The 27,698-nt window shown below is 42.9% G+C and overlaps 1 protein-coding gene across 1 annotated transcript in view; it reads right to left on the bottom strand.

The window, feature by feature from the left end:
- LOC309849910 (uncharacterized protein C1orf21) overlaps nt 1-27,698 on the bottom strand; it is a 224,161-nt gene that overhangs the window by 13,797 nt on the left and 182,666 nt on the right. Inside the window, exons 4-5 of the mRNA XM_082702983.1 lie at nt 17,830-17,906; nt 9,129-9,189 (exon numbers count right to left, since the gene is read on the bottom strand). Of these exons, the coding sequence (XP_082559109.1) occupies nt 9,129-9,189; nt 17,830-17,906 (138 nt within the window). The remainder of the gene's footprint in view (nt 1-9,128; nt 9,190-17,829; nt 17,907-27,698) is intronic.

The following is a 27,698-nucleotide window of genomic DNA, read 5'->3' as shown; positions in this document are numbered from 1 at the left end:
TGGTATACAGCTGGTACTTCACAAATACTGGCTGAATGTCCATCTCTAAACAATATATGGCATTTTTACTTTTTTTTTTTTAATATTTTATTTATTTATTTGACAGAGAGAGATCACAAGTAGGCAGAGAGACAGGCAGAGAGAGGGAGGGGCAGCAGGCTCCTCGCTGAGCAGAGAGCCCGATGCGGGGCTTGATCCCAGGACTCTGAGATCATGACCTGAGCCGAAGGCAGAGGCTTTAACCCACCAAGCCACCCAGGTGCCCGCATTTTTACATTTTTAAAGCGGGATGGAATCATACCATTTTCTTTTCTATCATTCTGCATATTCCTCTGTTCACTTAATGATATGGTTTCAATCTATACACTCTATTTACACACCTGATTCATTTCTTTTAACTGTTGTCTAACACTGCACTGCAGCATCCTACAGTTCCATCTACTCACTCCTCTAAAGGTAGACACTTAGGCTGCTTCCAGTGCCTTCATGGTTTTTTTTTTTGTTTGGTTTTGTGGTTTTTTTTTTTTGCTTTCAAACACAGAATGCTTCAGTAAACTTTACTGTACAGATGTAAAACAATTTCAAGGATACAGACCCGGAAGTTTCATCCCTGATTTTTATTGGTTTGTATTAATACTACTTCTTTATATAATCTGGCTATAGATCCTTTCTATGTTTAAGTGTTGCAAATGTATTCCAACTAGTTTACAAGAAACCTTGCACTTGGGAATGATGAGGCTCATTAATATGGTCAGCCATCCATGACAGCCACCTGGATCCCTGTGTTAGTTTTCAGTTTGTTCAAGAACCCAGAAGGGAGGCAGGGTATGATTCAATATCTCCAAACCTCCAACAACCAATTTTGGGAATAGGAGTTTAAGGAATTTGGGTACTCCTCTTTTGAATCCATGCAGGAAAATGGGATTAAGAGAGGGCACTCAAGAACTGTCCGCCCCAGGAATGCTGCTTCTAGGAATGAAAAAGAGTCGGTCTCCACTCAACGGAACTTCAAAGGGAGGAATAAGTATCCATTAATAACAAGATTATCTCAGAATAAAACTTTCAGCACATGTGCAGAACACAATATGCTTCGTAATTCCTTCCCGAATGATATAAATGGGCATGTGTCATTCTGTGCTACAGAGGATTCCCTTAGTGGGAATTTTCAAGAGTTGGAGGGCAATCGGATAAGATATTCTCTTAAGTTCCTCTCAACTCGAAACTTTGCTTCTGGATTAGAAGTTCCCCGAAGGCAAGAACCCAGCTTTTAAATTACACACCCCTTATGGCCCCTGGCCCATTTCTGGGTCTGGGAGAACATATCCCAGTTATGTTCATTAAATGAATCAAAAGAAGTCAGTTTTACTGTTTCAATGATTTTGGGGGAGAGATCCCTTTCCTAACTTTCTGTTGTTTTTGTTGTTGTCACAAGCATTTAGAGGCTGGTATTGCTATTTATAAAAGCACATTTTAAAAAACCTACAAGAGTTAAAAAAGAATGAACCCTCCAAACACGAAAAATCTATATAGGGATCTAGCTCTACCCAGGCTACTGACTCACCGACTCATTCTGTAATCACAGCTCAAAAGCTAGCACAAGGTTATTTAATGGCTCTAAAAATGGCCACATGACTCTAATTCCTGAACACGTTTATACCACACAGAAGTTAGGCAGGTCAGCGCACACTGGAAAGGTGTCCCCTTCTAATACTCTACCTCTAAGGAGACCTCTGTACCACAGGAAGGCACTTTTGCTCGTGCAAAATTCAAACTATTAAATTCTGCATTTTCAGTTTCAGTTTTAGCCCCCTCATTGTCCCCCACCATCTCTACAAAAGGCCTTGATGATAAGGATACAAACAACTTCAAGCATGTCCAACAGACTAAACTCTCTGCTAGACAACTTGTAACATCTCTAATTTCCCAGACAAGTTGGTATTATTATGCAAATTTTCAAGGAGCCGTGAGAGGATCAGAAAGGTCGAACTATCAGCATGGGGCCACACAGCTACATCTGGAGCTGGTTCTCAGGTCTGACCCCTGGTCGGAAGCACAGGCTCTTTCTCTTCCTCGGTGCTGCCTCTCTCAAGGCAGGTCTTGGCTCTGCACCTGCTGTCTCCCTCTGGCGCTGTTCTTGGTGGAGAACTCCTATCCTGCTGAACCTCCTGCTGGAGGCGTCTGCCTGACCACGCTTCCTTCCTCTGTTTGCTTCTGCTGAGCCCCCACGGTCTTATCTGTATCATTCCCTCATTCTAACGAGTTTGCTAAGCATGTCTTCCGTCCCAGGCCCTGTGTTAGGTTCCGGGGAAACAAACACAGATAGGCCCAAAGACAAATCTTAGCCCAGACGGCTAAGATGATACCCATGGCCGCCAAACAAAGAACGGACACACAGAGAAAGGAACAGCCCAGGAAGAAGACAGGAAGGAGGAACGGAATGGGAGCACGTCAAGGGAATGACGCACACCAGCATCACTGTGTCTCTGCTCCGAGTGGTACCTTGGGTTGCCCTCCCTTGCTGGACTACTGCACCCACGGCAAAATGACACCATCTCCTGATTGTGCCCCACACTACTGCCAGCGAGGCTTCGTTCCTAAGCAGGGCAGGGTTCTCATCATTCCAAAATCTGAACTGTTCTCCGCTGCTGCTCCCTAAGAGCCCATCTGGCAGAAAGTACCTCAAGGATTCTCCGAAAATCAAGCCCTCCAGAAAAAAGAAAGTGGGCAGAGACTGTTTCATTTCTTTTGGGCTCGCTGCCTGCTTTATCTTCCTTGGTCACGCCATCTATTACGATCAGCTACCTTAGGATCGCAGCCCAGTGGTTCCTACACCAACGTTAGCGTCACGACTCTTCAGGAGGGAGAAAAACAAACCAGGACTGAGTCACATCCTTACCCTTGTAATCACAGCTTTCATTTGGCTGATGAATAAGGAAAGTTACACACAGAAGAGAGAGAAGGCAAGGCAGGGGATGGAGGGATAGGGGCCACAGGGAAGGGTCTGATTATGAGCAAAGGCAAGGCCATACTATGCTCAGTGCGGAACAAAAAAATTATTTAATGAAATGATATTGGCAAACCAGCCCACTTGCAAAATGTACATGTGGGCAAGCCTCCCTAAACCAGCGCGGAGGGCTGAGAGGGGCCTTGGCTGTTGCTAAAAGTGAAAAGCAAGACGTGAGGTACACCCTGTGATTTCCTCTGCACACGCAGGCGGGCTGTGGAACATTCCTTAGGATTTGATACTACAGGCCTATGTTTCTCTTCCTAGCAGGCACCAAGGAGGCCTTCAAACACACGCCCAGAGAGGAAAACCCATCATCAGCTGTATCCAGTACACATTGTAGCTGATTCTATAGCAACTCTGAGGTTACACAGTCCCCTAAGGGGATAGTTTATATACAGAATGAAACACCACGGTTCGTAAATTACATGCTAGTCACTCTCTTCACCAGGTGAAAAGCAAACACCTTCTGATCTCCGACACAGGGACTCAAGATATGGCTCAGACTGAGCTGATGTAATATTCAGAGGAAGAGCCCTTGAAATAAACTTCTAATGCAGACGTGCTCGTTCTCACCAGCTAGGTCAGTTCTAGGGCCAAGGGGATCAGGAATGCAGACATTTTCTAAGTGTGAATGATTTTTTTTTTTTTAAATAGATGTATAGGTCTATTGTACTTTTTAAATAAAAGCACTATTGTACTTTTTAAATAGATGTACAGGTCTATTGATGAACAAATGTCCTTTAAAATCAGCCGATTTTAAATCCAGAGCCGCTCTTCTACATTCCCTCAAAAGGTTATAATGAGTAATTTCAGTCGATAGCGGCAGAGTCTCAGGGTCACCGAGGAATAAGCAAGATTTAAGCAGTGGGTGTGTGGGCCGCTCGTGCTCGGAGGGTCACGGGTTCTCAGCCACTTTTGAGAAGGAAGGGCAGTAAGGAAAGAAGGAGAATGGGTTTTTGTGGAGTTTCCTAGTCTTCAAAACCAGAGATCTATCTGGATCATTGCTAGTTAAGGTTCATGGGTACAGACAGGTCCTACCTCCGAGGGAAGCACACCAATGAAAGGCATCATGAAGAAATCCACAGGTTCTAGGCCTGGGGCCCAGGTACAGGTTCTAGGGAATGATCCAACCCTGACAATTTACTTACGAAATTTGTGTACAGGATATGTGCATTTTTATAGGGAGAGTCTCTATCACTCTGGTAAGATTCCAAAAAGATGCTCACAGCCTAACAAAGCTTACAAAGTTTTGCTTGTGAAAAACTAATCAGGTGCAAACGGCGCTGTACTGAGACATTCTTTATTTAATATGAAGAGTCGTCATGGGACACCTGGGTGGCCCAGTCTGTTAAGCTTTGGCCTTCAGGCTCAGGTCATGTCCTGGGATCAAACCCCACACTGGGCTCAGAGCACCTCTGCCCCGCCCCCCACTTGTTCTCCCTCTCCCTCTCTCTTTCAAATAAATAAAATCTTAAAAAAAAAAAAAAAATAAAAAGACTTGTCTTTGAGAGGGCAAAAGGCTCCTTGGTCATCAGCTGTTCTTATATCTTCGTAGAACAAAACATACATCCTTGTTTTTGCCTGGAGAAGGTCCTATTGTTGTAGACACTTAAAAATGTATTTACCTTTCTGACTTCTAACCTGTAAATTCAAATGTACAGAAGAAAGCATTACTTAAAATGTGATGTCATCTGGGCCCCTGGGTAGCTCAGTGGGTTAAGCCTCTGCCTTCGGCTCAGGTCATGATCTTAGGGTCCTGGGATTGAGTTCCGCCTTGGGCTCTCTGCTCCACAGGGAGCCTACTTCCCCCCTTCTCTCTCTCTGCCTACTTGTGATCTCTGTCAAATAAATAAATAAAATCTTTAAAAAAAGGTGATGTGATCTGTCTTTGGTACTATATTCAGATTCTCCCCCATGAGTCTGACTTTTAACAATCTAGATATCATCTTCTCTAAATATGAATGAGTAGAATTTAAAAATTTGAAATGAGTAGAATTTAAAATTTATGAAAGCGTAGAATTTAAAGTCATTATCTTGCTCTGCAGTAAAGCATCATTTTCTTCCGTTGCAAAATTAGGTGGATGTCCCCACTTCTCGTAAGGTTTGGGAGTCTGTGAACTGTCAGGAGAAATAACCACAGATTCCAATTGAATATCCGAGGAAAACATAATGAGGGAAAAGTAAATGAGTGCTCCTTGTGTGTCACAGGATTTTTACTCTCCACAAAGGAGATGCAGAAGTAAATCAAAGAGAGGTTCTCAAGCTCTTTGGAACTCTCACTGCTCCCCTGACCAAAGCTCTCCCAGATGTAGCTTGGGGTCCTGGCCTTCTAGCTGCCAGGGCAGTGGAAATGGTACAAAGGGTCCAGGAAGCTGACCCAGCTCCCTGGTTCAGGGACCTCAAGTTCCACCACCTGACCCAACAAACACTTGTGTCCGGTAAAGGAAGGCCTGGCTCCCAGTGACAGGGGTTCATGAGGAGAAGGGCTGATGGGTGAAGGGCTCCAATCAGCAAAATGATTACACTGTGAAAGGAATTCACTTTCTAAAATTGAGCTCCTTAAGGCCAGGCACTGTTACCTACATATTTTGTATCCCAAATTTCCTATTTTCCATCCTGAGTAACTATCTGGTACTCACTAAGTGGTAAGTTTTTTTAAAGGCATTTTTGCTACTCGCTTTTTTTTGACATCATTAACGTCTTAGAAAACGTTGGTCTAGCTGAAGGTGTGAACTAGAACAGTCCAGCTTAATTTCCACTATATATGAGACCCTCTAACAGTCCTAGTTTCTTTACACTAACAGTACTTCTACATCTCTCTTGAGAGAGACACAGCAGAGATTTCTTTTGGTTGAGAGTTGAAGGGCAAATTGAAACCATGTACTACAGACATTCAGTAAGTACAAAGGAAGATCAAGGAAGGGCAAGTTTCAATCTCTGCACAGTCAATTTTGCTTCTCATCAACTGAAGGAAGAAAAAAAAATCTCTGGACATTTCTGAGAGATATTAAATCTCAAAACTCAAGTCCTCTTAGAATGACTCCAATTTTCAGCATGAAGTTCTGAGGTGTTTTCATTTTTTAAAGATTTATTTACTTGTGAGAGAGAGACAGAGAGAGCACACGAGCGCCTTCTGGGAAGGAGCACAGGGAGAGAGTGTCTGAAGCAGACCCTGTGCTCAGGGTGGAGCCCAATGTGGGGCTCGATCTCATGGCCCTGAGATCACAACCTGAGCCAAAACCAAGAGTTGGACACTTAACTGACTGTGCCAGCCAGGTGCCTCGTCTTTTGTTTATTATTAATTAATTAATTAATTAATTTGACAGAGATCACAAGTAGGCAGAGAGGCAGGCAGAGAGAGAGAGAGAGAAAGAGAGAGAGGAGGAAGCAGGCTTCCCGATGAGCAGAGAGCCTGATGTGGGGCTTGATCCTAGGATTCTGGGATCATGACCTGAGCCAAAGGCAGAGGCTTAACGCAATGAGCCACCCAGGTGCCCCTGTCTTTTGTTTTTTAAAATCAACTCTATAAAACCTGAAAAATAGATCTGAGTTTGCATTTATGGTTGTCCTCAGGCTAGCTTGGACCAAAGAAATATTTAGCAATGATGGAAAGTCAGGAAAATAATTTCTAAGAACTCAATTTCCAATTTTGGTTATATAAACTACGTAAAGATTATATTAAGTCAAATGTGTATATTAAGAAGGAATACTTTAGGGGTGCCTGGGTGGCTCAGTGGTTAAGCCGCTGCCTTCGGCTCAGGTCATGATCTCGGGGTCCTGGGATCGAGTCCCGCATCGGGCTCTCTGCTCAGCAGGGAGCCTGCTTCCTCCTCTCTCTCTCTCTGCCTGCCTCTCTGCCTACTTGTGATTTCTCTCTGTCAAATAAATAAATAAAATCTTTAAAAAAAATACTTTAATCTTGGCGGCTCAATGGTTAATTAATACACAGAACAGCACGCTCATAATATTCAGAGAGATGAACTTTAGATAAGAGGGAAGAAACAGGAAAGCCGGGTTCAGGCCGGATAGAAAATTCCCCTAGAAATCTGTCACTGGGCGCATGTCACAGATTACATAACAGCTCTTCTTTGAACATAAATGTGTTCCATAGTGAGAATACTGTTTATGTTGAATCTACAAATGCTCCTTTGTCTAGGGAAGGTTCCATCCAACAAATGAAGAAGTTATAAACTTTGCTTTTGTTGTGTTAGACACATCATATTCTACACGCTGGACGCAAAAGGAAAAACGGAAATCAGATTTCAGATGGGAACAATGAATTCCAGTTTTGAGTAAAAGTGGGTAGAATTTCAATTATGGAAACACACCAGGATGGGATTAGATCACCTTAAATGCCTTGTCAGGGTCTGTAACTTTTGTTTAAAAAGATAACTTACCATTCAGGTTTCAGTTTTTAGAGACTAACTTGAACTACTAAGAAGATCCTCTTATTGCGATAGAGCTAGTGGAAGAAAAAAAGTCCAAACAAACCGAGAAAGAAAAGGTTTTCACCATTATAGTGGGAACAAATATTCTTTTTTTTTTACCTCTCTTAATAAAACAAATGTTATTGGCAAGTTGAACAGTTTTGGAACCAATACATGAAGCTTGGTAATTATTCCTAGATGAAGTTTCCAATTTAAAAAGTCACATGTAAGTCGGGATTTCACCAAAAATTAAAAAGAAAAAAGGGGTACCTGGGTGGCTCAGTGGGTTAAGCATCCGACTCTTGATTTTGGCTCAGATCATGATCTCAGGGTCGTGAGATGGAGCCCTGGTTGGGCTCTGCACTGGGTGTGGAGCCTGCTTAATATTCTCTCTCTCTCTATCCCTCTGCCCTTCCACTCCCCCTCTCTCCCTTTCTAAAAATAGAATAATATAAATTACATGCAATGGAGTATTTACGCATAGCCAAGTAGTGCTGTAGGTTAAAGTTCCATTCTAATCCATCTTCCATCTCTACCTTTCACACTGGCAGCATGTGCTGGTCCTCTAATGGTGCATGGGAAGATTACACAACTATTCTTTACGGAGGTCCACTTCAGAATGGTGTCTGCTGCTAAAATACTGAAGAATTTAAGGCCTTTATTATTTTCCATTGACGGATACATATCATAACCTAGGAATTCATGAAGGAATGCTCAGATAAAAGGGCCACAAAAAATAAAAAATAAATAAAAATTAAAGTGGAAAAAACTCCAAAGGCAAAACTGGCCCGTAATGCCTTCATCATAGTTGTATTATGTTCTGAATTTAGGATTTTACTCTTCTTCAGGACAAGGTTTTCAAATGGAATTACTCCGATTTATAACGGTCGTATTTAAAATTCACCCCCTGCAGTGATGAACTTGAACTCCACAAGTGTGGAAGTCAGCCTTTAATTCTTACCATATTCCATACTTCATTCAGCTGATTAGCATATGGTACTCTGAGATCCTAAGTATGGGTTCAGTTTCCACACAGATCTTCCTGTCCCTGTAAACCCCCCACACTCCGGGAGAAGCGGCTCAGCAGACTCTGCTTTGGGGCCGGGCAGATGTGGGCTGGAATTCCAACTTGACCACGATCAGCCTTGCAAACCTCGATAAGTTATTCAGATATTCTGAGCCTTAGTTTCCTTGGCTGTACAAGCAGATAATACGTGTCTCAGCGCCATTTCCCCGCAGCAGGCGCTGACGGCAACACAGATGCGATGTCTGTAGAGAAGAGCGAGTGGTATGAGGCCTCGAGCGGACACTCCGGAGGCGTCAGCAGGCACTGATGACCTCCTTACTCATGGTCTCGGGTGAGAGCAGGGTACCAGCTGCAGACAACGTGTGGTGGCAGCGATGTTCTGTCTCTGGGCAAAGGCTCTGACTAGTCTCTCTTTGGCCCTACCCCTGTTCATTAGTGATCAACAAGCCTGGGATCTTCGATGCTCTAGCAGAGATCAAACATTCTCAGAGTCACTTTTTTTTTTTTTTTTTTTTTTGGTGTGAGGGGAGACTTTTGTTTTAGCTCTCTACCCATCCCCTTACAAGAACAGCTTTGTGACACAGGAATCAGAACATTATTACCTGAACTCAGGAGGCAGTTAGCACATGTCCCTTGAAACAAGTGGTTCATTTCTTTTACTTCTTACCTTTTCAATTTTCTCGTCCAGCATTCTGAAGAATTCTTGTTGGCTTTCAGAGATGTGCATGCTAAAAAAACAAAGAGTAGTTCAGTGCGTGTTTCAATGTTGTCTCCAACTAGCTCCCTCCAGTGAAAAACGCTGAGTCCCCAAACTTTGAGGCAGGTATTTATTTATTGCTGACTTTTCTACTGAAACAGTCTAAGTCCTATTGAGGATAAATGCCATTACAGTAATTCCTATAAATGTGTTTCATTAGAGTCTATCAGTTCCTACAATTTAAGGTATACAATTTCCTTTCACCGTACACATACTATTTATAGTGATGTTACTGGGAGGTGTGTGCCAATTTTTTTCTTCAGATACACATTTGTGATTTAAAAAAAAAAAAAGCACAGCCAAGCATTACATGACATATTTCAAGCCTGTAACTGTAAAAAGAAAATATATCCAAGTTATTACATGGAAATGTGTATTTTACAGAGACTGTCATCATCAGCACGGTCTTCAGCTGCCCATCTAGGTATGGGCTGCCAGCAAATAGGCAAAGAACTTGACATTGCCCCGAACCCTTTGTGCAGTGGTGACAGCCAATGCAGCTCTTTGGAAGTGAAATCCCACTGCACTGTGGGAGCGAGTCAGGAAGCCGAGCTGAGGAGCACTTGCCCTGTGTGTTTGCTCGTCTGATGCTATTTAACTGCACACCCAGTGACAGAGATGTGGGTGCTGGGGACCAAACATAAGAAGGTAAAGGAGAGCAGAGAAGAAATCACAGATGGGAAGGGCATGGGAGGAAAGGGCCCTGGTGGCAACATAGACTTGATGATAGTAATTTCCATGCAACAAACAAGGAGTGGTCCAAGGAGGTTCAGGACGCTGGGCTAAGAGACACATCGCACAGTGCTTCTTCCTAGTGCTCGGTTGCTGCGGTGGCTGGGCATGGAAGCAGGGGAGGCTCTGGAATAGCTTCTTCCCTGCAAGTCTACGTGTGGGCAGCCCACCTGCTAGCCCTTAGCATTCTGCCTCTCCCGACAGGCCCCCCCCCCCCCGCAGGGAATGCCCAAGGGACCCCTAACCCTTGGGAAAACCAAGATTTAATACTGGGAGCCCATGACATCGGCTCGGATATAAAAGGGAAACGATAAACTATCTGAAACCAGCAATCAGCTTTCACACACATCATTTAATTTTTCCTGTCCTTTATATGATAATTCAAGTGAGGTCAAGGTCCTGTTTCAGAAACACTCCCTCCCTGGTTGCAGGTTAGAAGGGGGCCAGAAACTGTGATGATGAGAATATATGAAAACAGTCTCCTCTCCTCTCTGGCTGGGCGGAAAAGCCACTTTTGCATACTGGAGTTTTTCCAGATTCCCCATGGTTATACTCCTTTAAGTGCCAAAACATTTACTATTCAAGCCACTTTGGATGCAAATCTTCTGAACTTTAATAGAGGATCTATCACAAACCTTATTTAACTTTCACTTAATGACTAGTGGCCACTCCCATGATCTTTAATCACAATCCCCCTCTGTAATACGGGGACCTCCCCACCCTGGAGCCTCTGAGATGGGGGAGCTGGCTCTCCTTCAGCAAAGTAGCCTTAAACTGTGGGTTTTGTACTCTGCCTGCTTTGAACTTTCTCCCTCTTTCTTCTTGTCAGAGAAGGTAGTGGTTCTCTTTCCGTCTCCTTCCCGGCTGCTGCTTCTCCATGCTTAGCCCACCCAGGTCTGCTAGAGTTGTGTCTAAAGTCAGTGTAAACAGGCTCTGAGGGAGAGCTTGCATTGGGGGGGTGGGGGTGGTTCTTGTGAGTGTGGAACAGGCGTATCCTAGCAGTCACCACGGCTGCTCAGACACGTTCTGGGCATCCCCCCACCGCGCCCCCCATTCCTGGTCAAACTCTCTGCAAAGGAGGTTGCTGGACAGCTCTGGGACCCAGAGAGAAAAGGCATGAAGACAGACAGACACAGATAGACCCTACTACCGATATCCACGCAGACACACACGCACACATATCTTAGTACAGACGAACCATATATCTATTAGTTTTCCTAGGAAATTCCAAGAGACCTAAAAATGGCATGTTTAGGATTCGATGTTCACCGTGAAAACTTTTTTAACATATATTGCCTTGCAAATAACAGAAGGGCAATAAATATTTAATCAGGTGACCAAGTGTCCCTATTTTATTTAGTGATTCACAACTCCTCCCAGAGGCAGTTCAGTATGTTGGGACGGGTGAGGTTCAGGCCTCAGATCCTCATCTCTAAGACCATCGGCTGGTCTCTGAGGTCCCGGCCGGCACTGATATTCCGGGATTATTACTAAATTTTCATTAACTCCTTAACTGAACGATCACAACAAGAAAATAGGGATGTTTGGTTAGTACTCATACATATGCATACCAGGCTAACAAAGTGATTAGTCTGAAGTAAAAGCGATTCTGCAAATGGGTCTGCCATCCCTGGGATGAAGAATGCAGAGCTCAGGGGCACTGGGCTGGCTCCGTCAGGGGAGTATCCGACTCTTGATCTTGGGGTTGTGAGTTCGAGCCCCACGTTGGGTATAGAGATTACATAAATAACTAAATTAATTAATTAAAAAAAAAAGAATGCAGAGCTCTGGGGTCCATATCAGGAGATATGGTGAGGTAATGGTGAGGACCTTAAGATGCATATACAGTGAGCTAGCACAAACATCTCAGTGGTTCCAGTTTTGTGTAGTTTAACTACATACTTTCTAACCATTTTTTTAAAAAAGCATTCCTTGATTAAAGCAAACTGAACAAATGCCATGTAACCCAGAATTCATTACACAGGACAGTGTATCTGTGACCCCGCCTGAATCCTGAACCAAACAGCAGCCTCACTCCAGGGGCAGAGGGTCCTATGGCTGGGAAGCCCGCTCAACCACTTTCTTTCTCATGTGTGCCCTCTGAGAAACAATTCTGACCAAACCGAGGCAAATGGCTTTCAGTCGGTGCATCTCCACCATCACACCACACAACACAGACATGCTGCCTGCTCTGGCTTTGGGTGAGAGCATCAGAACGTCCCTGCCCGCCTCTGTCTCATTTCAAAACCTACCAAGTCGTGTCTTCCGCCAGACGGATTCAAGATCTTGCCACAGACAGCATGTGGACTGTGTTAGCCGGAAAAGACTAATGGAAAGTTGACTTATTTATTATCAAATCCTGATGCACCAAATGAGCTCTTTCCGATAAGCTCCAGCATCCCCGGAAGTGTGGCAGATGGCACAAAGGCCCACATGAGGCCCTTGCCGCCCGCACGCCATCTTCCGGATGGCCTAACCCGCAAACATCCGCTCCTCTCTGTTCTCTGTGGATTTGTTTCACAGACAAGCCCTGAAGTCCCTTCAACAGAGACAGAGGCAGCACTGTTACTCTGCGGGGGGGTGGGAGGAGTGGGTAAATAAATTCCCCCACCTGCACGGACTCCTGCCTAGAGAAACACGGATGTGCTCTTCTCATGTAGAAGCTCTATCAACACAATGTCATTAATATTAGTTTTTACCTTCAAGAGTCTTCAAGAGTTCTGCATTGTGAGAAGCAGTCCATAGGTAACAACTGCATCCTGAAACCCTCTCTGATGCACACTTTGGTGACTGTTCATGGTGAGGGAGGAAAAAGGCCCACTGGCCTTTCTACCTTTCCTCAAGATAACAGAAACGGGTAACTAAATTGTTTACGATTCAGTTTATGAAGTATGACTATTTGATGCTAAGATTAATTATATCTAAAAATCCTTTACAAAAGCCTGTATGTTGGTACTTGATTTAACTGATAAGGCTTAACAGTCTCAGTCATTCCTATTTCTCTCTAAGGAACTCAGCCGGGAAATCACAATGCTCCCTCCTCCCCCAGCACTTCCTGTGCCCCGGTTGGTGCTGGAGGAGCTCTTGTGAGTTAACCCTGAATCATCCAAAGGCTCTTCCCGCTGTGATTCCTTAGCTTTGTGCGACGGGGGATGACAGTCATATGGAATCTTTTTTTTTTTTAAAGATTTAATTTATTTAGTTGACACAGAGAGAGAGAGAGATATCAAGTAGGTAGAGCAGCAGGCAGAGAGAGAGGGGAGGAAGCAGGCTCCCTGCGGAGCAGAGAGCCCGATGCGGGGCTCGATCCCAGGACCCTGAGATCATGACCTGAGCTGAAGGCAGAGGCTTTAGCCCACTGAGCCACCCAGGTGCCCCCTCATATGGAATCTTAATGACAGGTAATCAAAGGAACGAAACAGGTGGGCAAAATGAGCTTGAACGCTGAAAGGGGTATAGCTTTCATTTTTTAGTGACTTAAAAAAAAAAAGTTTCCAGATAATAAAAACCTAAGCCGCCAAAGTATCAGAAGGCAAGGTCCTGACTCCCTAATACTTCACCTGCAAAGATAAAATTCAATCACTCAGGGCGTTCCTGGCAAATCTTGGCTTGAACACAGTTCTTTCTTTCATAACTATCGTCACCGTTGCTCAATGGGTCCTTGGGGGAAGTGGCTTCACCCTAATCCCCAAATCACGACACACCTTTGCTAGCAGTTCATGCATGGCTCACTTCTATGGAGTCAAATTTATTTTTTAAAAATAGTATAATAAGCATCTATGAAACTAAAACAAAAAACAAGCGCTAGGACCTTGACAACAATCTAGAGCTACCTTACTTCCCACCGAGGTGTGTTTCCCCCAACACCAGGGAACCAAGATCCCCCCAACTCCTTTTATAGGCTTTACTGCATACGTGCTTTATAAAGCAGATGATTTATCCGGTTGTTTTCGACTTTACAAGGAGTGTGTCATACTCTGTGTCATCTTTCAGGACCTAGTCTTTTCTTCAGGTTTTACGTTGCTTGGGGCCATCCAGCACTGCGTGCTGTGGCCGTGCATCTGTTCTCATGGCTAATATTTCCCTGTGAGAAGGCGGTGAGGTTCTTTACCCAATTTCCTGCTAAAGGGCATTTGGGCTATTTCTAACAGTTAAGGCATTCTTTTTTTTTTTTTTAAATGTTTTATTTATTTGACAGAGAGAGAGCACAAGCAGGGGAAGCAGCAGGCAGAGGGAGAGAGAGAAGCAGACACCCCACTGAGCAGAGAACCGGACGTGGGGCTCGGACTCCACGCCAGGACCCCGGGATCATGACCTGAGCTGAAGGCAGACGCTTAACCGACTAAGCCACCCAGGCGCCCCTAACTGTTAAGGCCTTCTTACCAAGCAGACACTGTGATAGGCACCGGGCATACATTATTTCATTTAGGAAGAAGACTTTTCTCTTTCCTTTTAATTAGAGAAAATGGAAGCCCAAGGACATTAGGTCACTGGCCTGAGATCACAAAGTAAGAATGTGCTCTGCACATTACAGCAAATGGGAAAGCGTGAAGATCGTCTGCCTTTTATTACCTGTCTCCTTTATTATTATTATTATTATTTTTTATTAATTTTATTTATTTATTTGACAGACAGAGATTACAAGTAGGCAGAGAGTCAGTCAGAGAGAGGAGGAAGCAAGCTCCCTGCTGAGCAGAGAGCCCGATGCGGGGCTCGATCCCAGGACCCTGGGATCATGACCTGAGCCGAAGGCAGAGGCTTTAACCCACTGAGCCACCCAGGTGCCCCAACTGTCTCCTTTATTATTAATAATCCCCTGTTACCACATATGGGATTGCTCTTCCACTTCTGGGGAAAAGAAACTCGTTACCTGTTTTCTACACTGCAGAATAAATGAGAGTTTCCTATCTTCTGTGTCAGTAAGAAGGAAAATACCACTCACCCCTCATGGCCTTCCAGGAAGATTCTGTAGTGGAATTCCAGTAACCCAGGGTTCTGACTCATAGTTTCTCACACACACACACACACACACACACACACACAAGCACGCACACACAAAACAGAGGATTTTCTTCCTAATTTTAATGTAAACACATGAACCAGTTTAATCAACTTCTCTGAAAGCCTCAGCACAGGCCAGTCTGCAAATCATGCTGCTTCAGTGTATGTAATTCCGGAAGTATTTACACCAAAGGAAGGAAGAAATTCTCCTTAATGCAGCCCCTCCTTAGAACTCAGAGATAAGGGAGACATTTAAAAATAGCATAGGGTGCCTGGGTGGCTCGGTGGATGAAGCCTCTGCCTTCAGCTCCGGTCATGATCCCAGGGTGCTGGGATCGAGCCCCACATCGGGCTCTCTGCTCAGCAGGGAGCCTGCTTCCCCCCCCACCCCGCCTGCCTCTCTCTGCCTACTTGTGATCTCTCTCTCTGTCAAATAAATAAATAAATAATAAAAAATAAATCTTAAAAATAGCATATATCGGGGGGCACCTGGGTGGCTCAGTTGGTTGAGCATCTGCCTTCAGCTCAGGTCATGATCCCAGGGTCCTGGGATGGAGCCCTACATCAGGCTCCCCGCTCAGCAGGGAGTCTGCTTCTCCCTCTGCCTCTGCCTACCACTTCTCTTGTTCGTGCTCTCTCTCTCGGACATAAACAAACACAATCTTTAAAAAAAAAGCATATATCGAATGGCTTAGATGAAAAGATGACTTGTTCTATTGTCAGATATCTGTTGTCTCTCAAAGGCAGATAAAATTAGGGTAGATAGGGGCTCCTGGGTGGTTCAAGTGGGTTAAAGTCTCTGCCTACGGCTCAGGTCATGATCTCAGGGTCCTGGGATCGAGCCCCATATGGGGCTCTCTGCTCAGCGGGGAGCCTGCTTCCCCCCTTCTCTCTGCCTGCCTCTCTGCCTAATGTGATCTCTGTCTGTCAAATAAATAAATAAATAAATAAATAAATAAAAATCTTTTTTTAAAAATTAGGGTAGATAAACGTGGACGTGGCCAGGTTGGGGTGGGGGTTGGTTGTCATTACGGCATAATGGGTCCCTAAGGGTGCAAAAATCAGTTTTACCATCCCACTGCCAGTGTTAAATGGTAAGTGGATTTTAAAATGCTGCAGTTTTCTTTGAAAGTAAACAATTAAATCCCTGAGCTCATTCACCACTGGTAGAGTCCTAGCCACCTACAGCACCACCAGAGACACCGAGCCAGGGGAAAGTGACTACTTTGACCTCGGTTATTTTTGTCTCCATTTCCTGGGAAGAACCAGACGTAACACAACTTTTTCTGCTTATGACCTGGAGTTATGGAACTACTATTGGATCGACGTAACATGTTTATTTTGGGGGCAGACGTTGACCACCAGCTGCAGTAGTGTATTGGCACCCTCAGAATTTGTTCTTATTTAGGTGCAACACCACAAAAGAGATTTTTAGCCTCGGGAAAACAGAGCCACTTTGAAGGTAAGGGGAGATAGCTTCAAAGCCACACAAAGGGCGTTTTATTGCCAAGACTGGTTCAGTTCCAGGACAGTCTAGAAAAATACTCATTCTTCTCCTTAACTTTTTAATCGTGCAATGCATAACCCATGGAAAACATACAATGTTATTTGTACAGTCTTAAGTCATAACAATCAAAGGGACACCCGTGTAATCACCACTCAGGTTAAGAAACAGAACCCCTGGTTCCATTGTCTTCCACCCAGTGAGAAAGAACCACTCTTTTTAGTTTAACGCCTTTTCATTTCCTCGCATGTCTTTTTATCACACATTTATATTACCTACTGACTCGTTCTGCCTGTTTTCGAACTTTATGTAAGTGAAACTACACACAGGCAAGGTGCTACTACTTCCTTCAGTGCACAATCTTACCTCCGTGACAGTCCACCATCTTCGTATGTACAGTCATAGGTTTTCCATTTTCACCAATATGTACAACTCCTGTCCTAAGAATACGCCTCAGTTTTTGGTCATCCATTATATTTCTAAAGGATGTTCGGTTTTGTTCAAGGATGTTCAAGAGCCTTAGGAGCTCATGGAAACAATCTTGCTATGGACTGGTCTACCATGCCCGTGCATGAGAATTTTCTAGGCTACACACCTGAGAGGGTAGTTGCTGGAGGACACGGTATGTCCAGAGGGGAGTTGCTGGAGGGCAAAGTACGTCCAGGCACGATTTTATTAGAAAATACAAATTGTTTTCCAAAGTTATTGTACGGTTTATGCTTCCACTGGGGTGAAGGGTTCCTATTGTTCAACATCCTGGTCAACCATTTGCGCTGTCAGACGTCTACTAAATTTTTGCCAATCTTGTGGTATAAAATGGTATTTCCCAAGACATGATTAGCTCTTCAAGTTTCCTCTGTAGTGAAATGGTTGTTCACATCTTCAGCCTCTTTTTCTATGAGCTCTCTGTTTTGTACTTACTGATTTAGAGGGGAAGTTTACATATTCTGAAACCCAACTCTTGTTGCTTATATGCTAATATAATAAAACTAAATATATAGATATATTCCACCATTTCCTTTTACGCTCCCACAGTAAATTTTGATAAATGGAAGTTCTTAACTTTAATGCAGTCATATTAATGAATCACTTTTAAGTTCTAAATCTTTTCTGACTTACTCAAAATTCTCCTACCCCATGGTCATAATGATATTCTGCTTTATTTTCTTCTAACGAATCTGAAATGTCAGTGCTGTCATTTACTGGGGGTCTGTTTTGGGACTCCCCTGCTGTTCCATTTGACCAAACCACACTGTTTCAATTCACTGAAGCTTTACAATACGTCCTGGTTACCTGGCAGGCAAAACTGAGCTCACTCTGAAGACATTAATAGCTTTAAAAACAACATAAGGAAAAATAGGAAGTAGAACTTACTTTGCTCTGGGTTGATGAACTAATCCTGGAATCTCTTTATTAGTTTTAAGTCTTACGTTTGAACTGGCACTTTTTTCCTGAAAAACATAAACACATATGTAAAAGACAAGGTGAGAATCAGCAATTAAGCAGCGGTATAAACTGTCATCACAGAATGCTAGAGCTGTCTGAGACACTCCAACAGCCGGTCACTTCCCAAGGACAAAATCCCTGCAAAGAGGTCACACTGTATGGTGAAACTGCCCAGCATTTTAACAGGGAACACTGACAGGAAAAAAGGGGTTAGCTTTACAACAGCTATAACTATTTTTAGAAAATTATGTGCCACTAATATTTGATGTTTAGGTATTTCTAGGAAAAAATAGTAAGAGAATCAAGGAACATAAGATTCTAGTCCCAAAGAGCAGCAGTACTGTAATTATAGACATTGTTTATGTGTTCAGGTTAACAGACTTTAGTGCATTTTTTAAAAAAGATTTTATTTATTTATTTGACAGACAGATCACAAGTAGGCAGAGAGGCAGGCAGAGAATGAAAGGGAAGCAGGCTCCCTTCTGAGCAGAAAACCCGATGCAGGACTTGATCCTAGGACCCTGAGATCATGACCTGAGCGGAAGGCAGAGGTTTTAACCCACTGAGTCACCCAGGTGCCCCCTTTAGTGCATTTTGTTTTTTTAAGTCAACTGTGTTTAGGGAGACGTGACAGTTTGCACGAGGCCCTGACAGTGACAGAGACAGGAACATGATTAACATTAAGTAATTGATTCCACCCATAACAAATACTGAGACTGAATTCAACTGAATTCATAACATCCAATACTAACTTATACTCAGGAAGCATTTCTTTGGCTTTTAATCTGATCTGATTCCTTATTCCCAGTTTACCAGCCTCACGGGAAAGAAACACTTTCAAATCTTAAAATGCAAGTATATTGGGACGCTTGGGTGGCTCAGTCAGTTGTGTCTGCCTTTGGCTCAGATCATCATCTCAGGGTCCTTGGATCAAGCCCCGCATCAGGCTCTCTTCTCAGTGGGGGGTCTGATTCTCCCTCTGCCCCCCCACCTCTGCTGCTTGGCTCTCTCAAATAAATAAATAAAATCTTTAAAAATACTGCAAGCATATCAGTGGGTATACTCTCTCAATAACAGTGCTTCTCTATATTTATACAATATTATCTTTAAAAAATATTCAGGATGCTTTATAATTTGCTCTGAAAACAACCCCTGAAACAAAAGGACAGACTATTCTAAACCTATTTATAACAGGTGACTGTATCCACTCAAGGAACCTGACATGTAGCAATAATTAAAGATCCAGGCAAGGCAACGAATCAAGATTCCTGTGGGCCAACCCACTGCTCTCACACATGCAGAGTGATGGCACCTAAAACAGATGGTCCCCGAAAGACCTTTTTCAAGAGTTCCTATTTCTCTCAGGACAGCAGAAGCCATTTAAATCAGTGAACTTCTGATGATTTACATGCCCTTAGGTGAGCTTATCTGTATAACATCAGGACTCCAAAATACAGGGTAATTTTTTGTTTGTGATCTTCCAGGAAAAGAAACAATCGTTATGGTTCTTCTGCGGTCTATCCTACCTTCTTTGCCTCATGCTAAACTGAAGAGTATTTTCATACACTTTTAAAAGGCATAAAATGTGCATGGTTCCTTCTGCTGACACAGCCGGGGAACAACAGATGAACTACCTCGGCTTTCACAAAGCAGCTCCAGGAGGGCAAGACCCAGTCCTCTCTAGGGCCTGACAGTCATGGGAGTTACCTATCGTATACTGGTGGCACAAATGAACAAGGTCAACAGATGATGAGCTTCTTTTCATAAGAGATAAAAATAGCTTCAACTTAGTCTCCCTGAAGGACTGCGCAGGGAGGTTCCGAGTTAGTCATTTTTTTCTCCCCCTGAAACTTCCTGTCTGCTTGGATTCATCACCGAAAATGGACCCAGGACAGAGCCTTATACTTTTCCTCTATTCACAAAAATTCCCAAACGCTGAGCCTAAATGATACATTGTAATTTTGTAATTGATTGATTGATTGACACTGTAATCGTAAACATTGCTGAGATAGGAATGAGGCCTCTAATTTTACGACTGTAAACGATACACAATTGTATTCTGTTTACAGTCAATGTATTAAACGGTAATCTTCACAATTACATTGCCTCACCGCATCTTCCTTAAAAACACTTGTGTGTGGTTGCTAGGAAGAGAAGGAAACCCCAAACAACGCGGCTCAGTGGTTGGGGGGGGGGGTACTCGGGCCCAGGACAAGCCATCCCTCCTCCGCGCATGCGCACAGGCGTGCACTGCCAGGGCTTGGGAGGACCAAAGATGCGGTAGAGGCACGGGGAGGGAATGTCAGCTTCAGATTTCCCAGCTACAAAAAAAGAAACAAGGAAGTATATATAATTACAGAGAGATTTCTATTGATTATGTATGTAGGATGTACTTGTTTTTTACAAATTACCACTCGCCAAGATCACAATAACAGTTCAGTGATCACTTACTATATAAGTCAGGCCCTATTCTAAGTGATTTCCATATATGAACTCATTTTAATGTTCACAAATATTTACATACATTAGCTCATTCTTATGTCCACAATGTCTTTCTGAGATAGGTACCATTTTTATTCCCATTGTATAGAGGAGAAGGCTGAGGCTTTTACCTGCGACCACACAGGTGGTAAGTGATAGTGGCAGGATTTGGACCCAAGCATAATGGCCCCAGAAGCCATGATATAGCCACGAAGCCAGCAGTTCTCAAACACTATAGGATCAAGACCTCTTTACCATATTCTCTGAATTTTGACACATTTCTTCGTACAATATGAAAAAAAAAAATCCCATTTGTTAAAATCACCATCAGTCTCATTAGGAAAATCTTGCCAGAAGCTGTCAAGCTCATGGTGGTACAAAATTTTCCAAAATTCTAATTTTGGTTTAATGTTTGAATTCTATGACTAGCAACACATCGTGCCATTTTTTTTTTCTTTGAAGTGACAGTTTCTCGTCATTTATTCTTAAGACAATGTTTGCCAAATACCCAAGTCTGAATATCCATAATTTGTCTGTAAGGAATTTTTTTCTAAAGTAGAGATGGTGTTCCATAAAAATAACCACTCCTTAAGCCTGCAACTCAGTCAACTGCACAGTTGAAATGACCATCTCACCTGGGTGTGCAGAAGAAATGCCATTTTATCACATAGACTATTAAAAGGCTCTGTACCCAAGGCACAGGACTTAATAAAATTAAATAAAATTGACTGCTTCATCAAGGACATTCTTAAGTGAAAATGGAATGTATGCTTCCACTGTAAGTGCAGGGGGGAGAGGGCAGGGGGAAGAGTTGAATACAACGACTATAAAGTTTGGTGTCATTGCCCTGATTTGTGCTGGGACACCAGCAGTTTCATCCCCCCGTTGTTTTTGCACCATCAGTGCAAATGTCAACATGGCAAAAAAGGCAAATTGCTTCTTAGTACGGTCACGAAAATGAGCTTGAGGACATCCTAAGACTGTTGTAGGGACCCCAGGTTTGCAGCCATAGCTTGACTAGTGTTTCTTGATTTCCTTTGCAGAGAAAAGAACTATTAATTATTTAATTTGCTATATGCTTTATTTAAAAAAATAAAAAATATATAAATAAATAAAAATAATAAAAAAACCACTTTATTGAGGTAAAATTTACATTCCATAAAATTCCATTATAAGTGTATGATGAAGTGATTTTAGTAAATTTATACAACTGTTTTTGAACAGTTTTTGAACAGTTCTATTATCCTAAAAAGTTTCCTTAATCCATTTACAGGTCTTCTCTCCTCTCTGTAAGCCCCAGGCAACCACAAATCTGCTTTCTGTTTCTACAAATTTGCCTTTTATAGATTCATAGAAAATGGAATCTTAGAACACAGAGCCTTTGGGGTCTGGTACTTTTCACTTAGCATAATATTTCTAAGGTTCATTGATATTGTAGCATCTTTCAGTATTTCACCTATTTTAGTTACTAAATAATATTCTAGTGTATGGGTATACTGTATTTTGTTCATACATTCACTACTTGGTGGATGTTTGGGTTGTTTCAAGTTAGGATATTATAATAATGGTGCCAGGAACACTCAGATATATGTAAGTCTTTGTGTGAACACATATTGTCATTTCTCTTGGGCAGGTTCCTAGAAGTGGAATTGCTAGATTATACGCTAAGTGTATATTTAACAATTTAAGATCTCACCAACCTGTTTTCCAAAGTGGCTGCACCATTCTACATTCTCACTTGGGATGGTTCTCCACAACCCTGCTAACACTTGATAGTGTCTTTTCGATTATTGCCATTTGAGGGTGCCTCATGTAGACTTTATTTATTCTTAAAAATATGATTTATGGGGGCGCCTGAGTGGCTCAGTGGGTTAAAGCCTCTGCCTTCGGCTCGGGTCATGATCCCAGGGTCCTGGGATCGAGGGATCGAGCCCCATGTCAGGCTCTCTGCTTGGCGGGGAGCCTGCATCCTCCTCTCTCTCTCTCTCTGCTTGCCTCTCTGCCTACTTGGGATTTCTCTCTATCTGTCGAATAAATAAAATCTTTAAAAAATATATATATGATTTATGTGGGTTTGTTCTTTGTGTCCCTCAGAACACCCAACACCTTGCTACGTGGGAGCATTTACATGCTTACCAGTTAGCTCTACTTGCCTCAAGAAGTCAGTTTTTTATTTCCTTATAAACATCACTTAACTTCTTGTCTGGTTTGTTTGTTGGGGAAGGGGAGATTTACAGAGATCTGCTTAAAAAAAGGGGGGGGGCAAAGAAACAAGCAAACACACAAAGAAAACCAGAAGGACTGACAAGACAGGGCTAATGGGAGCCTTGTCCCAATAACAGCCTTGTCTGTTGGGAGAAGACCCAACAGAGAGCCAAGAGTCATGCCATGTCTGGGGTGCTCCAGAAATAGGAACAGAGAATCTGGTTGATGATGGAAGCGGTAACTAAGATATCATTTTCCTTGGCAGAAAAACCGATTTTATTGGTATTTGAGACTTAGAAACTACTACCTAAAATAAACTGGAACCAAGTGGGACTAAGACAAAGCCATTGGACAAGCCCCCAGGAAGCAGTTTGCAGAGCAGTGTTTTTCATGATCCATTCATTTTGGTATCAGAGTCCTCTGGGATGTTTGTTAAAATACAGATTCCCAGGCCCTGACCAAGATTGTGTCTCTGGCATCAAGGCCTAGGAATCTGAATTTCATTTTATTTTAAGTAGGTTCCATACTCAGTGTGGAGCCCAACACAGGGCTTGAACGCATGACCCGAGATCCAGAACTGAGCTGAAATCAAGAGTCAGATGCTTAACCGACTGAGCTCCCCAGGTGTCCCAAGGAATCTGCATATAAAGTAAGAGTCCTAGAGCAGCACCCCCTTTAACCTGGTTTATACTTAGTTTTATCAGTTGAAAAAAAAGGATCTACTTCTCAAAAATATTTGGAAACTAAAGCCAGGTAGTGACAGGTTTATTTAAACAGCAAAAATCAAATAACTCCTTTGCTTGGAGTAATTCTCCCTCTTGATGAACAGAACACACTTGTCAGTGTCTAGAGTTGACTTACCATTCTCTTGGTTTCTCTGAGGATGGAGAAAATCAAACCAGCCATTATTTATGCTGCCACTCCCCAGTCCCTGGGTGGCATCTCCCACAGGGAAAGTCAGGACCCCTAAGAGAAACTGACAGCTTCTTGAAGAAATCCCCCCAAACCTCCCCTCTTTAATTCTTTTTTTTTTTTTTAAAGTGTGGAGCCCTAACTCACAATGCAAGATCAAAAGCGGCATGTGTCACCCACTGAGCTGGCCAGGCGCCCCACCACTCCTGAATTCGAAGGGAGCCGCATTGTGCCTTCAGGAAGACGACAGAAAGCCCCTCCCCGTTGGCGAGGGATGGAACTTCTTCTCTCCCATCACTCCTTTGCCTGTGTCGTTCTACAGGGTCTGAGCAGATCTAGATAGCTGTAGCCCCGTGAGGCCCCCTGAGCTCTTTCTGGGCTGGAAACGTGGGGAGGAATCTCAGTCTCTTTTTCAGGGCCCAACAGGAGGAAGTTCAGTCTTATAAAGAAATCCCAGGGGCCGGATGGATGCAGGAAGCTGGAGGCCTAGAGAAAAGTAGTGGGGGTTGGCGGACTAGCCTCTGGGACTGCCAGTGAGGGAGCAGCGCAGAGAAAAGACACAAAAGCACTAAATATGAATTTGCAAAGGGTTCCCCCTACACCCCAACTCTGTGCGTGCGTGTGTGTGTGTGTAATCTTAACCAATGCATTTCAGAAAGTACATGAAAACTAGAAAGGTAAATAATTTAACTACAATTAGGAAATGGGGGTACACACATCTTTAAAATAGGAAGACATTGGCTATAAAATACACGAGCAGTCATTCCAACTTTGAGGGAGTAACCCATAGGATACACTCTCTAAGAAAACAACCTCGAGGGGCGCCTGGGTGGCTCAGCTGGTTAAGCACCTGCCTTTGGCTCAGGTTGTGATCTCGGGGTCCAGGGATGAAGCCCCGCATCGGGCTCTCTGCTCAGCAGGGAGTCTGCTTCTCCCCTCCCTCTGCTGCTCTCCCTGCTCAGTCTCTCTCTCAAATAAATTAATAAAATTAAAAAAAAAACCACAACCCTCTACAACCTCATTTGATGTTTTATATGGCATTTCTCATGTGGCATTAGTGGGATAAGATACCACTTTCTTCAAATATAAAGGAATTTTAAGCTTCTGTCTTCGGAAGGATGGTGACATATTTATTCACTCTACCAGAATTTCTGGTTATTAGCAAACAGCAAGGCCCAAGCTACCGGATGCAACTGTTGACTTGGATCAACCTGTATCTTCATAATTTCATGAACTCAATACTTCCATTTATAAATTACCTATCCAGGGAAATTATCAGAATGATTAGTATTTTGTTAGAATTTAGTAGTAATGAACTTGGCATGGAAAGTATCAGCTTTATGGCAATTCTTTTTCTATAAATTAAAATATAGCCTCGTACCTCATTTTATATCAAGCAAATGTTAAGGTGGTGGGCAAATCAGTTCTAATGATCTAATATATTTTGTGCAGTTGTCCTTTGAGGTAAATTTTAAACATTTAAAATAATCTTTAAAAAGTAAACAGAGTTGCAAGAAAGTGCTTGGAACAGATTTAGTTGTGTCCCAACAAATCTAAAACAGTCATTAAGTCACCATGCCAGCATGTCAGTAATTAAAAGTAACAAGCTCTCTATAATGTTGTCAAATTACATGGAGAATTTTAAGTCGAGGATGTTTTCCACAAGATGATGTATCTCTGAGTTTTTCCAAGAAGTATTATATACACACCCAGACAATGAACTAATCTCGAAGAACCATATTCAGATTTTGCCTGAGACGCTTTGTCACTTTGAACAGGGGACATCATACTATAGTAAAAAAAAAAAAAAAAATCCCAATTATCGGTGGCTCAATAAAATACAAGTTTATGTCTCGCACATGCTGTATGTCTTGCACAAGCTAAGCGGGGCTCTGCTCATCCTAACCCCTCACGGACTCAGGCTAATGGAGGCCCCGTGTTGGTACGTGCTGTCACAATCATCACAGCAGAGGAGGTGACGGTACAGCAGAGCAATAGTTAAGTGCTAGTGTTTATGGGCCAAAGCAAATCAGAGAACCACACATAAATTCAAGAGAATGGAGAACATATAATCCTAGTATGTACTTAGAAAGAACAACATTGGAATATTTACGAATAGCCCTAATGACCATCACCATGCTCATTTTTTTTTAAAAAAAGTGTATTTTCTTGATCACAGAACTACTTAACTTTAATCCCAGAAATCTTTTTTTCTGAATAATCTGATGTACAACTGTGTCAAGTACCTTACTCGAACTAAAATATGTGTGATTTGCACAAATATGGAAGAATCTAAAATACTGAAAGTTTAGATTGGGCTAAAATTTGAGTTTAATCTTCAAGACAAAGCTGAAACCACGTGGTTAGCGGACTGTAGGGGAAAGCGTTAGTGAATCAGGCTAAGTGCCAGGTGGACCCATGAGGAGGGAAACAGAGACAAAATCTGTGGTTTATACCCCAGAAAACTGCACCTATGTCCACACCTACACCCACTCTCGCACTCTTCTTGAATTTTCCATTTCTCACTTCTCTCCAATCACCGAATAAAACAAAACACACAGACGTGCCCATCGTATTCACTACCATCCATAATAACAAGATCAAAGATTTTAGGAATTCAAGTATCAATGGATGGTGTTCCCTAAAAGACCACATTTAAGAGCTCTTGAGCACAAAATAAACATGCTTTGTCACAGATTTTTCTGGTGGGTAAAAATATAGTCAGAAAAATCAAAGTATATTTGATCAAAGCTAATAAAATATGAGAATGAAGAAAGGTATCACTCATTATGTCTTTAATATTTTAGCAAATAAAAAGGCACCATTTAGACAGAGTTGCTAAACGTTCCCTGTGATGAACAGAAATCTCAACGAGTTTATCTAAGTTGAGGAAACTGTCTGCGTCAAAGCTGAAAACAAAAAAGTTAAATGATCAGTTTTTCTTACAGGAACAACTGTTTTTCTCACACTCATTGTGCTGTAGAAGCCAGCCAAAAAATCAGGCTCCAGCCTTCCGGAACTCACTGGACACACCCACAACCCTTTTTAAATTCCAAATTCGCCAGTGCCCAGGAAATCTGCACCCTGAGTTTCCTCTGCTCCTGTAGCAAGTCAACACACACGTGGGGCTTAAAACCACACACATTTATTTTCTTATATACTTCCGGAGGCCAGAAGTCTGAAAACAATTGCAGGGCTGCCTCTGCAGCCTCTGGAGGTCTAGGGCAGACTCCGTTTCCTTGCCCTTCTCGGCTTCTACATGGCACCTACGCTCGCGGGCTCATGGTCCATCTTCAAAGCAGTACTGTAGCATCTTGACTCCTCTCTGACCTCTGGTCTGTCCTTATGTTGTTTTTTTCTAACTCTGATTCTCCTACCTCCCTCCTGAAAGAATCCTTGGGATTATATTGGGCCTGCGCAAATCAAGAAAATCTTTCCAGGTCGAGATCCTTGATTTAATCACACCTGTAAAATCTCTTTTCCCAGGTAAGATGCCATATTTATAGGTTCCATGGTTTAGGATGTGGACATGTCTGGGGGCAGGTTTTTTCTGGCCTACCACCGTGTCTGCCTGGCTTCATACCGAAGATTCAGAACTTTCCCACACACAAAACAGGTTCACCTCAAGGTACCCCCAAATCAGCCCACTAGAGCATCAACCCAAGTCTCAAGCATTAGCCAAGTCGTATTGGCTCAGAAGTCCCTAAATTTCATTACCTAAATAAATTAGATATGAATGAGGTTCTGGATCTAATCCATCCTAGGGCAGAACTGGTCTCCATCTGTGAACATGTGGAACTAGAAATCAAGGGACCTGCTCACAAAATACACTGGTGGGGCAGGCGTAAGAGGACAGTGGAGGCCTTCCTACTCAACCAGCGAGAAATGGAAGGAAAAAAAAAGAGTTACTTGTTCCAAGCAATTGCAAAATCCAACTGGGCAAACTCCATGAGCTTTCAAGGCCTGGGAATAATCCTCTGTGGGTTAAGACTCCGGTCTCTGGACCTGTGGCTCCAGACTTGTGTTCATTCTTCCTTTTTCTTAAAGGGCAGCAACATGTGTTTGCAGCTCACCTTTTTTTTTTTTTTTTTTAAGATTTTATTTATTTATTTGATAGAGAGAGATCACAAGTAGGCAGAGAGGCGGGCAGAGAGAGAGGAGGAAGCAGGCTCCCTGCTGAGCAGAGAGCCCGATGTGGG

The sequence above is a fragment of the Mustela nivalis genome, assembly GCF_964662115.1.
Source record: "Mustela nivalis genome assembly, chromosome: 16".
In the NCBI taxonomy this organism is placed as follows: Eukaryota; Metazoa; Chordata; class Mammalia; order Carnivora; family Mustelidae; genus Mustela; species Mustela nivalis.
The sequence above is the reverse complement of the archived record's forward strand: the minus strand, read 5'-3'. Positions and strand labels throughout refer to the sequence as shown.